Below are 15,607 nucleotides of genomic sequence, written 5' to 3' on the forward strand. Positions count from 1 at the left end.
CTCTGGGCTCCTGTCGTTCCTGAAATCTTCTGATTTGCCCATTGTTTATATATTTTGTTACATACTGGTTACATTAGGTATTTCTGTTATTAGCTGATGGGTGTAGCCCCCAGTGTGGTCTTCTGTACCCATCTGAAGTACAGATCTCCTTCAAGGCCAGACATGTTGTACTTTCAGGGATGCTCTTCTGCCTAGCCTGTTTCTAATGAGTGGTTATTTAAGTTAATCATGTCTACATGCCTAAATACTTTGAGTTGCTGCTGATGTTAAAGGCTGATTAGATATTTGGATTACTGTAACAAGCATTGGAACAAGCATATCTAATAAAGTGGTTGCTAAATGTATGTAGCGTGACTTTTCTGGCCCACACAGTAGTTGGTGTTCAGGTCTCAGATTATATATATTTGACTTGTCCGTTTTCTGATGCATAGAATTTAATGGGTATTATTTAGCTTTTCTCAATTTCAGCAATTTTGTAAAGTGTCAAAAAATCCTTCACATTTTTGCAGAAATCTCTCAAAGTCACTAAGGGTTTAAGACAAAGAAACAACTAAACATTTCAATGGCTAATTCTTTAAAGAGTGGTGAAAGGGTTTGATTCTTTCATCACAGAGTTGAAGTGATTGACTCACTATTCGTGTTTTGATAAATGTGAAAAGGGTATTTTGAATCTTTCAGTGTCTTTTGCACAGCTGATTCTGCGTTATGAAAAATGTCTGAAGTGTTGCGAGAACTGCATTAAGAGAGACTTTTCTGCTGCATCAAACCAGCTGAGGAAAAACTGACTCAAATGTTACAGCCAATCACATGGCATTATCTCAAAACACTTAGGCACACAGACATGATCAAGATGAGCTGCTGAAACTCAAGCCAAGTATCAGAATTAGGAAGAAAGGTGACTCAGTGTGGCATGGTTGTTGATGCCAGATGGGCTGGTCAGAACTGCTGATCTACTGGAATTTTCCTACACAATTATCTCTTACGTTTACAATGAACGGTCAGAAAAGAGAAAACAAAAAGCCTTGTTGATAGCGGAGGTTAAAGGAGAAGACTACTTTGAGCTGATAGGAAGGTCACAGCAACTCAAATAATGATTCATTACAACGAAGGTATGCAGAACACTCACAACACACTGGAACTTGATGCAGATGAGCTGCAGCACCAGAACACCATACAGGATGCCACTCCTGTCAGCTAAGGTCAGAAAACCGAGGCTACATTTCAAACTAGATATCAGAAGACTGGAAAAATGCTGTACTGGAAAAAAAGCATGAAGGGGTGAATGAAGCATGTTGTATAAAGCACTTTGAGTGCTCCAGTAAAATAGAAAGTGCTTTCTTTACTTTTTCATACATATTTGATTTGACTAAAAAAAAAACAAACAACCAAAAAACGTCATGCTGGACAATATTAAGGAGAGAAAAGTCTGACTGACAAAAGTAGTAACTGTTTTAATTGGCTGTCGAATTCAGATGAGATATGCATCAGTGACGAAGTGACAAATTATTATTAGTGAAGCATGTGTAGAAACAATAGCAGTGTAGGTTCTCAGTTATCCAGCTCATGGTAATCTAAGGAGATTCGAAGGAAAACTGATGGGACTTCTTTAAGTTTCTTGAAGATGCTTCACCTCTCACCCGACAAGCTTTTTCAGCTCTAAGACCAAATGGCAGAGAGTCCCTGCAATAGCAGTGGTTACAAATCCAATGAGCAATGCAAAGGTGATTTCTGGCTTGTTATATTTGGTCAAACTAGGGTTCACAAAATAACCAAGCACAGATTTCTGTGTTCATTTTCCTCTATTTCTCCTGTCAGTGTCTGCAAATTGCTAAATAAGTAATGAGATACCTCATTTGTTTAATTACGGTGAACAGTTTCAGAAAACTTGGAATTAAAAAAAAAGGAAAATTTCACTGTGTTATCTCTTAATAAAAACCTTTAATAGTGGACAGTTAAATATAGTTTATGACTACTAGAAATACTAAAATATGGCTCATGTGCAGAATCGAACTTCCAAATTTGTCTTAAACTTGTCTTAAGTGATCAAAAGTTTCATTGTGATCCTTTTGTTAAAAGTTCTCCTAATTAAAGAAGACTTCGCTGCATTGAAACAGATATTGGACTCATAGACCGATCTTCTCTTTTTACTTTTAAAGACAGGGATTAAGCCTCTCTAAATACTGGCTGTTTCTTTAGCTTCACAATGATCTACTGCTCTAAAACCGTGGAACAATTATTCAATACCTGCTGTATAAATTTAAATGCTATATCAAAATATTTGATGTTTTGATGTGAGCTTGACCAACGATGCAAAATGATAACAGGTGATAAACATCAGCTATAACTTGCCACAGAAAAACCCCCTGTTTGGGGTCGTCTATCTTTGTGCAAAATCGGAACATTTTTTGTCTTGCTTCGGTTCCTCTCTAATGACAATCATGCCTGTGTGAGAGCACAGGTGCGCAGATAAACATGCCCCTGCAGATCTAATGATAGCATTTATGACCTCTATGGCATTAGCGACTGAACAGACAAAAGGCAGTCAGGCTTGAAGTGGTGCAACAGTTACCGTTAGTACATTATGAGTGAGAACTGGTGGCAAACAGCCAGATGCTGAGTGCAAAGCTAGACAACTGAATGCACTTCAGCTCTGAGCATTTGTTGAAAAATAAAGCAGATTCACAGAAAACTGATGGTGGCATCAGTCAGATACTTTGAAATGGTTATAAAACGTTGATTCCGGTTACTTAATGTGGATATTTATTTTTTGCTTTAAGTATGTCTTGCTGCTCGTAAACATGACCCTGCCCACATTACAATAAAGTAAAGCAAGAGTGGACGAAATCTTAGTTTTAAAAATGAGTAAAAATAATGTCTTTTCACCAGATTAAATACTAGTTATACAATAATATTATTGATATAGTCATTCTGAAAATAAAAGTACAGCATATGGTGAGTTGTGTTGAGATAAAATGAGATAAAGATAAAATCTCTCATATTCACTGGTCCTTTAAATGTAACCGGTCGTCTTTGGCGTTTATTTATTTGGTATTTTCATATCTGCAGTATAATAGTTATTTTCTTTGAGATATATAATACCTTGCTCTTTTATTTAATGCCTTTAGTTTTTAGGATAATACTGAATGTGGAAGTACTGTCCATCTACCCTGATAGATGTCTGCAGCTATTCCACGCAGACTTTTTCCTACTTTTGCCAAAGTTTGTATGTAACTTTAACAACGATTCAAAAGTTGTGAGTCTTTGTCTCTTGTGAAACAGGGTTTCCACTACTGTAAATAAAATAGTGAGCCAGAAAGAGGGCTAACACAGACAACATGAAGTCCATTTTTTATTTTTTTTTCTAACTGCAGTTTGAAAGTATACAACTGAACATCATGATTTGATTTCTGTTATGAGACTCATAAATAAAATTACAAAAAAATTTCACTACAAAAAACAAAACAAAAACAATCTACTGTTAGTAGGATGTAAAAAAACAAAACAAAAAATCGTTATATTTTCACTATCAAAGGCACAACATTGACTTTATCGACAACATGGAGAAGAAAACCTGCAGCATAATTCTTTTATTTTTCCTTTTTATTTTTTTCACACTCCATCAGAGAACACTGAAATGTTACAAAGAGATGTGTCTGATTCTACATGGAAAGAAACGAAAAAGAACAACTTCTATATCAACAGACAGTGGCTATAGATTGGTGGCACAGCTCAACAGGAAACGTACTGCCACAGAAAGAAATAGCACGTTGTCGCTGGAAAAGACAAAGGACCTTTGCAAAGCTCTAATGCCAATTTTCTCCAAAAAAAAAAAAAAAAAAAAAAAAAAAAATTTATATACCTGACAACAATAAGAGACCAAAATAAAGAAAATAAAAAATAATAATTGGGCACCTTCTAAGATTAGGCTAAGATTAGGTGCTGAGGTAGACAAAAACTATAACCATTCAAATCATAATAAAAACACTATTTTCTTAATATAGAGCAACTTGACTGGCACTTGTGCTGTCACAACAATGGAGGAAAGAAGTAGCACAGACAAGCCAGGGAAAGACAGAGAGAGAAAAGCTTTGTTACATAAAAAGCTTTGTTATGCTTGGTCCGACAGGGCAATTGGTCCTCAGTGCTAATATAAAAAAATACAATGTCTTGGTGCTTTGTTACTCAAACAAGTTTAGTCTAGACCTCGATGACACATGCATTGCAACACTGCATGAAATGGCTACTTTGTTCTAGAAACACCACACCCAAACACAGAGTGCCAGGTCCAGGGATGCCATGATTCCTCTCTGACGAATTGAACATCCCCTCTTAAATGCTTTTTTGTAGCAAAGAAAAAGTACTTAAAAAACAAACAAAACTGAAGCAACAGAAGGGTAATACCCCGGTGCTAACCTACCCAAATGGAGGTTTCTTTATCATTTTTTTTTTTACATTTTTTCCAGAACAATAAAATGTTCTGCTCAGCAAACCTGTTGCTGACAAAAAGAGAAAATTAGAATTAGAGAAGCAGACTCGGGGCCTCGTTTGCTCGCAAGAAAACAGAAAAATAAATCACAAAGCAGATCTCGTCCCCAAAAGTCTCTAATAGTTTCACGACTGCAGCACAAATTTCAGTAAATTTTCCCCATGTTTTGTTTTGTGTTGCTAAATAAATGCTTCTGGGAGCCAATCATAGAGCAGAGCCAAAGAACAGAAGCGAATGCACAATCCTAGTTGCTATTTCAATAGCATTAAGGGTTTATTGCAGTCCTTGAAAAAAAACAAGAAAAGAAGAGGCACTGCTCTATTCAGGATTAAAAAGGAAAAAAAGAAAGAAAATCAGGTCATTTTAGAGCGTCATGACATCCCTAGGGCGCTGGAGACACCATTTTTATTTTCTTCTGAAAATACAGAAACTAAGCAGATATAGATGGATATTTTTGTTGAACAATTTCCATTTTTAGGCACAAAGATAGTACAGAAACATCGGAGAAACACTGAGGGAAGAACTATATCAATGCCAATGTATATATATATTTTTCCCACAGAAAAAAAGTGGCATAGAATATCATTTATTTTGTATCTGATCTGTTTAGTGCATTTTTCCACTAATACACACCCACACGCACACACACAGTTACACACTCTTTCATGCACTCTTTCACCTGCACAAGAAAGTAGAAAACATTCAGAGGACGATGATAGGAATAATGTGACTGAACAGGTCTTGCATTGTGGTGTTCAGACTGAACCGTGACTGGGTATATTATAGTGGGTGGATATTATGCGAGGGTGAAAAGAAGCTCCCTCAAATCACAGTGTTAGAGAATAAAATGGCAAGACACCACGGGACATGCCATCCCTTCTTTTTTCTTTTTTTTTTCAAGTACAAAAACAAAACAAAAAAACATGTCGACAGTCAAGTTTGATTGAAAAATCATGAATGACAAGTACTAATTGGTCGGTTTGGCCGCGTCCCCCTGCCGCCCCGCATATTATCATCTTTTTTTTTCTTCTTTTTTTTTTCTCTCTTAACTTTGTCACATACACACACACACACACACTCGTAAAATTTGTGGCGGATAGATTTAGTCCTTCACCTACAATGCAATTGACATCCAGAAAGCAACACTTATTATTACAATATGTTCACACACATGTTTTTTTGTTCAACAATATCAAAGAGGAGCAAGGCAAATAAAATGATTCACACCCAAAAAGAGAAAAAAAAAAACAGGTTAAAAAAAAAAAAAAAGAAATACAAATATTTGTGCCCTGCTATAACCCTCCACAAATGGAAAAAGGACTGACACTGAATACAAAAATATCACAATTTTTATATATCAAATTGCCTCTATTGGCTCTTGTTCAGGAATACACTCATTTCTCAAGAGAGCTTGTCTGCTGAGAGAATCTCTATTTTTAACCTTTTGTTTTATGTGTGGTTTTTTCTCCCTCCTTTTTTGATTACCACTTCCAGTTCCAATTGTCCAACGCACTCTGCATCACTGCAAAAATGACCTGTCCTGGGTGGTTCAGCGTTTTTTAGACGAACTTTCTGTTTTTTTTTTTGTTTTTTTCACATTACAAAACTACAATTCTATTCACATATGTTCAAGTTTAGATTCTTGTTTTTAAACCCTCTTAAAAGCAATAGTACTTCCTCTTATTTGCTGTATCCCTCATCACTTAAGGCTTCAAAATTGCTTTTTTCCCCCTCCATTCTCTCTGCTCTTCTGTGGTTGGAGGTGCAGGTTTGGGGGGACTATAAGAGAAGAATAAACATCATTTGGCATTTCTCATCCTATCAGCCTCTACTTTGTTATCTCTCATCCTTTTATATACATTTTGCTTAAAAAAACAGACAATCATAAATCAACTTAAAAAAAAAAAGCATGAGATGAAACAATGCAAAACACAAATGCAAAAAATGTGCTTTTACCAAGAAAAAAACAAGAAAAAGAAAAAAAAAAAACCAACACGACAACTTAGAGGTAGCTTTTATAACAAATGACCAAACCTTCCAGCTCTTTAACAAGCAGGGTTAATAATACCAAGTTTGGTAACGAGTAATGCACAAAGAAATACGCAACATAAGAAAAAAAACAAACAAATCTCTTCGCCGTGGCACTTATTTTTTTTTTCCGTGTACGCATTGCTTCAATCATGTTCGCAATGCACCTTTCCAACACACGCTAACTAACAAATAAAAACAAAAGAAGAACTCCCCCAAAAAACAACAAAACAAAACGAATGAAACAAAAGGGAAAATTAAAATACACAAAAGGAACATGAGGTCACAAAAACGAGGTAATTCAAGTACAATGTGTTGAGATCAAACTCAAGGTAAATCATAAGAAAAAAACAAAACCCACAACAACAAAACAAGACGAGAGAGAGAGAGACGAAGTGCAGGGACAAAAACCACAGAGAAAGAGTTGATTTATTCTGTCATCTTACTGGTCGCCCCCTAAGCTGCTGGGCTGTGTCTCGTCCAATCAGTGATCTCCCCCTTCTTGGATATGTGATCAACCAGATACAACGCTGTGACGTGCAGTGATATTCATCAAAACTCCCAAGGTTCAACCATAATACCTGACTGCGTATACCGTAAAGGTCTAATGCTGCATTTCAAAGGTGTAAGAAAAGACTTTGCCGACTTGTAGTCAGAGAAAATGTTGGAGCAGGAGTTTCTCAGGTTATGTGTTTTTTTCCCCCCCCCAAGAGAACCAAGGTCAGTGTTACAGCTTAGCATGAAATATCACGCCTGCTTTACAGCTGTTACCCTTTTCCCTATGCTGTGTTGTAAACAGGTATCCAACACACATCCTTTTAGCTATATCTTTGCCAAAAGCCTCAGTGGTAATTCAAATCAGTGCAACTACATTTGGGAATATGCATCATCTGAATACAATATCTGTAACATAACGCAGGACCTGCCAGTACTCAAGTGGTGCACATTCCAAAATAAACCTCACTTCCACACAATGACCTGGGGCTCGTGGATGAAAAGGTGCGTAGCCCAGCAAGTCTTGCCTGCTGGAACGTAAGCATGCATGCTGTTAATGTTGGATGGAGAAAGTCTTCCAGTGTGACCCACTGGAAACTAATCATAACCTGGGAATTACTGACTGAAAGGCAGCATTAACCTGCTACAGTATGTATGCTTACATGGTAGTAGAAGCCGGGCTTACAAGCGTTCACATTCATGTCACTATGCCATATAACAGTCTTCAAACTGCCACACCACCTATGACAAACATTAAGGTGTGCAGCTAAGGCATCCTCAACATTTACAACTAGCAGGTAAAGTCACAGGACTCTCACAGACAGCAACCTTTTCCCAAGTCACTTTCCGCTGCTTGGATTTCAAATCACTCCGGTGAACTGACAGATCTCTTGCAGTTGAAGTGTTTGCGTGTCAGTCAGTTTATGTACTTTCTTGTTAGTGTGGGAAAAATGATAGTCATCTGGTTAAACGTACATGGATACAAGCAGTCCAGTTATCTATTGCTCAATAAGTGAATAGGCAGGGTTTAATGTGAAATATTGTAGCGAGTTATGAGCGGATGAAAAAAAAAGTATATACCTTGCTGACGTCAAACAGAGACTGTTGTCGTAGTTTGTTTTACTTGTGCAATTAAGCCGTAATAAACTACGATGCAGAGCAAAAAAGATAAAAAATAAAAATATATATATATGTATGTATATATATGATGAAAAAGTAACACAAGTTAGCCTGTGGCTCTCTGGGGAGAACCGTGAGTGGCCAGTTGTGACTCAACCTTCTCCAGCCCTCATCTGAAAGAGATGCAGAACGAGGAAGACTACTGAGAACACTTTCGACACTTCCGACAAAGAGCAGCGCTAGCATTTTCCCCACTCACAACCAAATGGGTGCTTGGTTTGCAGCATTAAATTAATGCTTCTACTCGTCCAGTTCAACTGTTTTCATCTACTGCATAAGCCTACCGGCTCTGCTGCTGATTCTCAGGGGCTATCTCACTGCCACCATTGGGATCTGAAGGTTTTTCAGACATGGACAGGATAACGGGCAGATTTCTGTGAAAACTGCTCATGCATAAAACAAAAAAGGTGACAAAACCTATACATCCTCTACTGGAAAAGGAGAAGGTTGCGTGTATGTCCCCCCCAAAGCTGTTCATTTACTCCACAGTATTAGTTTCTTCAGGATGCATGCATGTTAAAAAACATGTCTCAGTCTTCTTCTGAGATATTTTTTTATGTAGTTCGTAACCAGAAAGATGTAGGTTTGCAGTGATACTTTGAGCATGAAAGCACAAAGTACCACTGCAGAACAAACCCCCCCCAAAAAGTTTTCCATTTTTTGAGCAAAACAAGACCTCAAAACGCAGTGAAGGCTCCCGACAGCATGGATGTAGAGGTTCAGATAGCCCTTGAGAATCTGCTTTCTCAACTCAGCAGCATCCAAGAAGTCACTTCCTTGCAGCTTGCTCACTTTATGGCGCTGCATGAAATGACCTGAAACAATAACACAGTTGCAGATGTAGTGAATGACCCGGTGAATCCGAACAATGGTGGAGAATTGATCTCCGTGTCCAAGACTTCCTCTTCTTAGCACGTTTGCCCCACCATCACCACCCTTTCCCCCCACCCCGCCCTCATCGCTTGCCTTTGCATGAAAACAAAAAACAGAAAACAAACCCTCTTGCTTTCCAGTCACTTCTCGTTGACATTCCTCGATCGTCAACACTCATGCCTCCTATCCGCTTTGTTACATTCCCCTTACCTCTCAACCCATCCCCTACCCTCTTCATTCACTTTCCTAGACTCAGACATAGCAGAGGTACAGGTAGGTCTTCTCTATACGCCAGTCTGGGGGGATGTCTTCGGGCTTGTGGCCTTTCATGTGCTTCTGCATGGCTGACAGGCTGGGGCAGTACTCCAGGCAGATGGTGCATTGGTAGGGCGAGGCGCCATTGTGGGTGCGCAGGTGCTTGATCATGGCCGAGTAGTCCCTGGATCGCTGGTGGCACAGCTTGCACTCGAATGGCTTCTCACCTAAAGATGAAGACAACAGTGTTAGCCTAAGTGTGACGTTAAACAGCAAATAAAGGAATTCAGTACTGAAATCCATTAGAGGGATGGAAAAACTGTACTAGTCTGTAAGATGTTACTGATAAGTGCATGACTTCTGCTTCTTTGCCTTAAAACTTATTAACTTTATTTAATGCAATGAGAAAAATCCTTGCTGTTCAAAATGCAGTAAAAAATGTGTGTATTTCTACAGCCAACGATTTTAAATTACATTTGAGTTATATATATATATATATTTTTTTTCTAACATAAGTCAGATAAACACACAAACAGCAAATGGACCAACAGGTTAGCAACTGTCTGAGCTGCTTCTGAGGATTCAGCTACTGTTCTGTGTCTTCAATCACCAAGGCCGCAGCAGTCAAAGGTATACTAGGTTATTTTGAATATCTGGATGTCAGAAAAATCTTACAGATTTTCAAGTTAAACATTGCCTCAAAAGAGGAGCTAAGGTGAAGGTGGTTCATCCCTGTCAGTTAGGTTTCACTACATGGTCTGTTTTGACCTTGTGTTGCCATCTTTATGTCTTTGGACAACAGCCAGACCCAAGATGTAATCAACCCAAATCTACCGACAGTTTAAACATGGTGTCTTTTGCACCAAAGAAGTAAAAGTTGTGGGAGAGAAAAAAAATCCCATCACCACTAAGAGATTTTTTTCTCTGTGTGGCTCACAAGAAACATTGATGCTATTATGATAATTGAACGATGCATCTAAAAAGTGACAAGTCAAAACCCAGAGGTGAAATCCCAAATGTCTTCCAGACGACACTGTGCACCAGTAAAAGATAATGGTAACTCTTTAAAGTCATTCTCAACAGCCTTCGATAATTGATACAAATCAGAAGTGAGAGGAGAATAAAAAGCTCCAAGTACATTAGTGCAGTTTTCTCACCTCTGAGAAATAAATAGAATACCCGTCAGGTCCAGTCAAAGTATCCCCTCACAGCAGCAGCGCACATGATGATTTGTTTACTAATTATTCTTACTTTAAAGGGATAGAACTGTTTCCATGTCATTATTTTATTAAAATACCCCTGTGTAAAGAGATTTTTGAAGGATCAAGGTTTTAGTTACATCAGGCTGTGCAACAGAAGAAAAAGAAAAGGAGATGTTCTGCTATTAAAACTAATATACATGGAATATTATGCCAGCAGTTTTAAAGTACATGCAGAGGATAATTTAACATATACTTTATTTGTTATTACTTGTAAAAACTGTAAAATTCAAAATTCAGCTCTTAGTACTTATTAGAGTGAGTAGCGGTAGAAATATGCTCAAAATGACCCAAATTAGAGAATACAAGAGTTATAAGAGACTCTCTAAATCATATCACCTGTTTACCTGTGATAAGAACCAGTCAGTACAATCAGAAGAAGAAAGAAATTCCAGGCGTATTTACTTTTATAGAATATGATCTAATCAACTAATCTACAGCACATTACAAGAAAATACAGCTGACGACACCGAGAACTCCTGCAAGTGTCATAAATCATAGTGCAACACTGCTTTCTTGCTGTGGGGGCTGCTATATTCCAGAGGCACATTTCAATTCAGCAACAGCGGCCAGCCTAAATGTGCTAAAGATTTGAGTGATGGCACGGAATAATCCACCAGCGCTCAAGCCGGCAGACGCAAATTAGACATGTAAATGCTGACCTTTACCAATGGCATTTGAAATGGGCTGTCGGAAGTGATCTGGCCCAGCGCTCGCTGTCACCTTTCAGCTAGATCTTTGCGCATGTGTGCTGCGAAACGTCCGACTTTGTGCCTCTGCTGCCCAGCCCGTCTGCTCCTTTGAATCCCCGGTTAACCTTGACCTCCACAGGGCCCGGGTTACGCTTCCATTGAGCCAATAAGCATAAATACAGTGTTGCAGGCCCCGCGCTTCTTTGTAGCAGTGTGGACACCTGCATGATGTTGATATTGATAACCAGACTGTAAACAGGGTCGCTTCAAATAACCAGCTAATAATGAATTGCAAATAGGGCCCAGGTATTGATCCGCCATTGGCATTTGGAATGTGTGGAGAGGACGGGTCGGGGAGGGGTTGGGTTGCCAATGTCGATGATTCATCAAGCAGCTCCCTTTTGTGCGAGGTGGCCTTTGACTGTGAGCTTGTCACTTGCTCTTGTTATCTGCTGTTGCTCTCCAGCTTAACGCAAAGCCCCCCTCCCCAACACAAAAGGCGAAAGGGTGGATGGGGGGGGAAGCCAATTATTGGACAGGCTGCCTTGATAGTGTGGCTTAACAGCTGGTTTATTGAATGGGAGATGGGAGGGTGCTGCTATGTGTGTGTTTGAGAAAAAGGGATGGTGAGGAAGCATAAACCTTTGGCTGTGTGCCATCCTGGTGAGCACTTGTGGTATCCTCGCTCACTCTGCTACGTAGCACGCACTCATTCTCCAGGGCACCTAGCTTATCACTGTGTCAACATCTTTATGGGGCTCTAAATATACTAAGATCAATACAAAGTCTTCTGAGACATTCATCTACTGTATCTCAGCAACAAAGATATTCATCTGGTTTGGTCTGCGCCTTGCAACTTGGATTTTCTAGAAGAGAGTCCCTTAACAGGCTCCCCCATCATGCACCATATGTTTTAGAACACCTCATTACTGCAGTTTATGCTCTTTCTGCAAGTGAGGTGAGAAGAACTTAGTACAGTAAAAGACTCAAAAGCAAGTGTAAAACACTAGTCTGGCCTTTTTCACATAGCTGCTATCACCTGCAAAATTAATTTGTTAACATATTGTATCTGAAATGATCTGGCATCCATTTTTGTCCTGCCCAAGTTTGGGGGTCACTGGGCCTCTACAGACACCCAAACATTTGTTAACTGAGTATATATGAAAAATGTTGAACAGGAAGTTCTACAGTTTTTTGCTCTGAAACAAAAAGCTAAAGTTGTTGTGATGCTACACTGTGTTGCACACGATAGATTTTCATTTTCTACCGCAAACAACACAGAATCAAGTGAGAATAAATAGTTCCGAATGCTTTGATTGTTATCCATTATCGCTAAAGCCTTTACTTATTTTGGTCACAGTACCTGTGTGCACACGGTAGTGGGTTTCCAGCTGGTGCTTGAGGCTGAACTTCTTCCCACACCCGTTACATTCATAGGGCTTCTCTCCGGTGTGGATGCGCTTGTGGCCCTTCAGCGTGCTCTCATCTCGGAAGCAGCTCCCGCAGAACTCACACTCAAATGGGTGGTCCCCGGCTAAAATGTGGAAAGAAAAAATAGGACACATTCACACAAACTGCTGATGACATTGTATCATAAAAAGGCTAAAGACTGCACTGGTTGAGCTCGTGAAAAGATAGCTCGAAGGGTTAATGACAACTCAGTGCAAATGACAGCACCAAGAAGCTTAGGTTTTGTCTTTATTTACATGTACAATTCAAGTGTTACTCTAGTAATTGTGACAAAGAAGAACGTCAAATGTCTGAAAATAGCTTCCACCTTCAAAAAAAATTAGAAAGCTACTGTGAAGGAAGCCGCATTGCAAAATGTTTTACTTTATCTGATTATTTTGTCGGGGTTGTGCACAATGCAAGAGCAGCATGCAGTATCTTCCAATGCGTAGCTACATAAAGCCTTTAATAACAGCAGACAAGTATAACCCATCTGTTGTCTTTGTCTACAAATCACCTGCGCTGTTGTTTTGCTTTGTCCAAACCCTTAAATAATTGTAGCCTGTCATGGCTGCTCACCAGCCTCGAGATGTATTATTGACCATGCAGACCCAGTGTCACAATGCACTAATGGATCACCTAACTAATGTGCAAACCTAGGATAAAGAAGTGAGTTTGTCATCACAGAATCTATTATCCTTGGATATATATGTGTTTAAGCAGACCCAAATTCAGGCATTTGTCTTTAACTGGTCTAGTCGTAGAGTCCAAATTACTCTGCATCCTCGATCACTGCCATGTAGCCGGTCCTAAAACACAATATTTGTATTTTAGACAGTGTGTCATCATCACGGTTAAATGACAATGCCTAAAAATGTAAATGAAGATAAATGTACCATGTCTTGACATTCACTGGCAGCATGTTGACTGGCTTATATTAGCCTCCTTACGCCCCGTCTCCACCCTTCCTTAATTTTTCCTTAGATAGCATCATATTTCCTTCCTGAGACATCGCAGTTATTGTAGGCATCAGACTGCTGGCGGTTGTATAGCATGCATGCTTTCAGAAATGAAAATGATAACATTCTCCCCCTCATGCTGCCACTGCACAGGTCCCCACAGGGCTGCTGTAATGCATATTCAGATGTCAGTGATCAGGGATATTATGATTTGCAGGAGCCTCTCACCAGCAGTTCAAAGACTAATTGTATTTCCGTGTTTGATGAGGGGCTGCTTCTTGCGTCATTTGCTTCCCCCCAGTGTTACACTCTCCATCCAAGTAATGTTGTGGATATTTATTAATGTATTTCACTCTACCGCTGCAGGTTTAAGTCACCATCAGTGACCTATGCCTTTCATTATCTGCCTGTCCAAGTAGCAACGTGCCAGAGAATAAATTGCATTTCTCGTTATGTGCTGCTACCACTGCCCCGCTGTTAAGAGACTATTTCACTTCCATCCTGCATATTTTATTTGAGATTTTATGTATGCACATAGAGTATGCACACATGTAACTGGTTTATTTAGAAGGAGAGACAAAGAAAGGATGGGAAAGGAATGTAAACTGGATACTCTTTAAATGTTGATCACGTGTCGGCTATGTTATACTTTTGGGGAGGGAAATGTTTTCAAAGCCTTCTGATGCTGGATGCATTCCCATTAAAGGGAATGCTGGGGATTGGAGGGGGTAAAGGGGGAGGGATAAAACTGAGACAGGGATGGAGCAGGGGATGTGGGTGTATATGGTGGCAGTGGTGGGGGCTGGGCAAAAATCAATAAAAGTGACAGTCTTTATTTGTCTGCATGAAGTTATCAGTGGCTCCCGCTGTAAGACATTGTGCTCTTTCTAGCGTTTCAACCACAGCAGAGATCACAATCCATCACAGAGCTCGGTGGGCTTGCACGATGCTGCAAGAATAATAATTGAGCTCAGATTCACCTGCCTTTAATTAAGGCCTCCGATCAAACCAGCAAGTGGGATGCTAATACTTGAAGAATGTCTGTGGAGGGCTATTTACGTTTAGATGCGTGTTTCTGTGCTAACGTGTGCTGTTGGCAAACATCAAAAATCTTCCATTAGTAGGAAAGAACTTGATTCATTTGATAATATAATAAAGGATTTCTGCACAATACAGATTTCTACACAATATGTATTCTGTATGTTTGTGATGGTGAGTTAGTGCTATTTAAATTAAATTGGAAAACACAATAAAGAGTTTTGGAGAGTGTCCATGATCTCTCTTATAGCTTTGTAAATGATCTGAAGCTTAGATTTGGTTTATAAATCACTTCAATTTAACCCATTTACACTGACTTTATCTCAAGTTACTGTAGACATTTATGCAAATCTTACAAGAAATAACAGCAATAAACAAAAAGCAAGAAGAAAACAACCTCAAAATCATATTTGACAACAATGCAAAACAAAAAAAATAGTTTTCCTATACCCAAACACACAAATCAATGCTACAGTTACTGCGCTAAAGTAAGGGTGCCTCTGTTAGTCTGTGCTGGCTACAACTGCTTTAGCTATATATAATGAATAGACAACAAATATATAATATTCAGGCTTAGAGACCCAGTGTAAATCTAATTAAGGAGCTTCTGGTATCAGCAGAAGCTAAAAAATAACCGTGGTATAACATACAGAGGGGGTTCGGTCTCACTCAAGCACCCTGTTGCTGGATGCTCATCACGCATGTTATCTCCCATTGCCACTCGGGGACGCCAAAGTGCAAAGTTGCACTGCAGAGTTTTATATAAGTCGGACACAATTCTGTAATCACATTGTGAGAATGTAAAGGAGCAGACAAGGCTTCATTTTGTCAGGATATATTCTCATGGGAGGCGGAGAATAATAGGAACACGTCCTCCGTCCATCCCAAATCTGC

At 39.2% G+C, this 15,607-nt stretch overlaps 1 protein-coding gene across 1 annotated transcript in view; it reads right to left on the reverse strand.

The window, feature by feature from the left end:
* Positions 1 to 3,336: 3,336 nt before the first annotated feature.
* The window catches only part of zbtb16a (zinc finger and BTB domain containing 16a), a 143,278-nt gene continuing 131,007 nt past the window's right edge, over positions 3,337 to 15,607 (reverse strand). The window contains exons 6-7 of the mRNA XM_004573472.5: positions 12,631 to 12,801; positions 3,337 to 9,543 (exon numbers count right to left, since the gene is read on the reverse strand). Of these exons, the coding sequence (XP_004573529.1) occupies positions 9,314 to 9,543; positions 12,631 to 12,801 (401 nt within the window). The 3' untranslated portion in view covers positions 3,337 to 9,313. The remainder of the gene's footprint in view (positions 9,544 to 12,630; positions 12,802 to 15,607) is intronic.

Source organism: Maylandia zebra, linkage group LG10 (genome assembly GCF_041146795.1).
Source record: "Maylandia zebra isolate NMK-2024a linkage group LG10, Mzebra_GT3a, whole genome shotgun sequence".
Taxonomy (NCBI): Eukaryota; Metazoa; Chordata; class Actinopteri; order Cichliformes; family Cichlidae; genus Maylandia; species Maylandia zebra.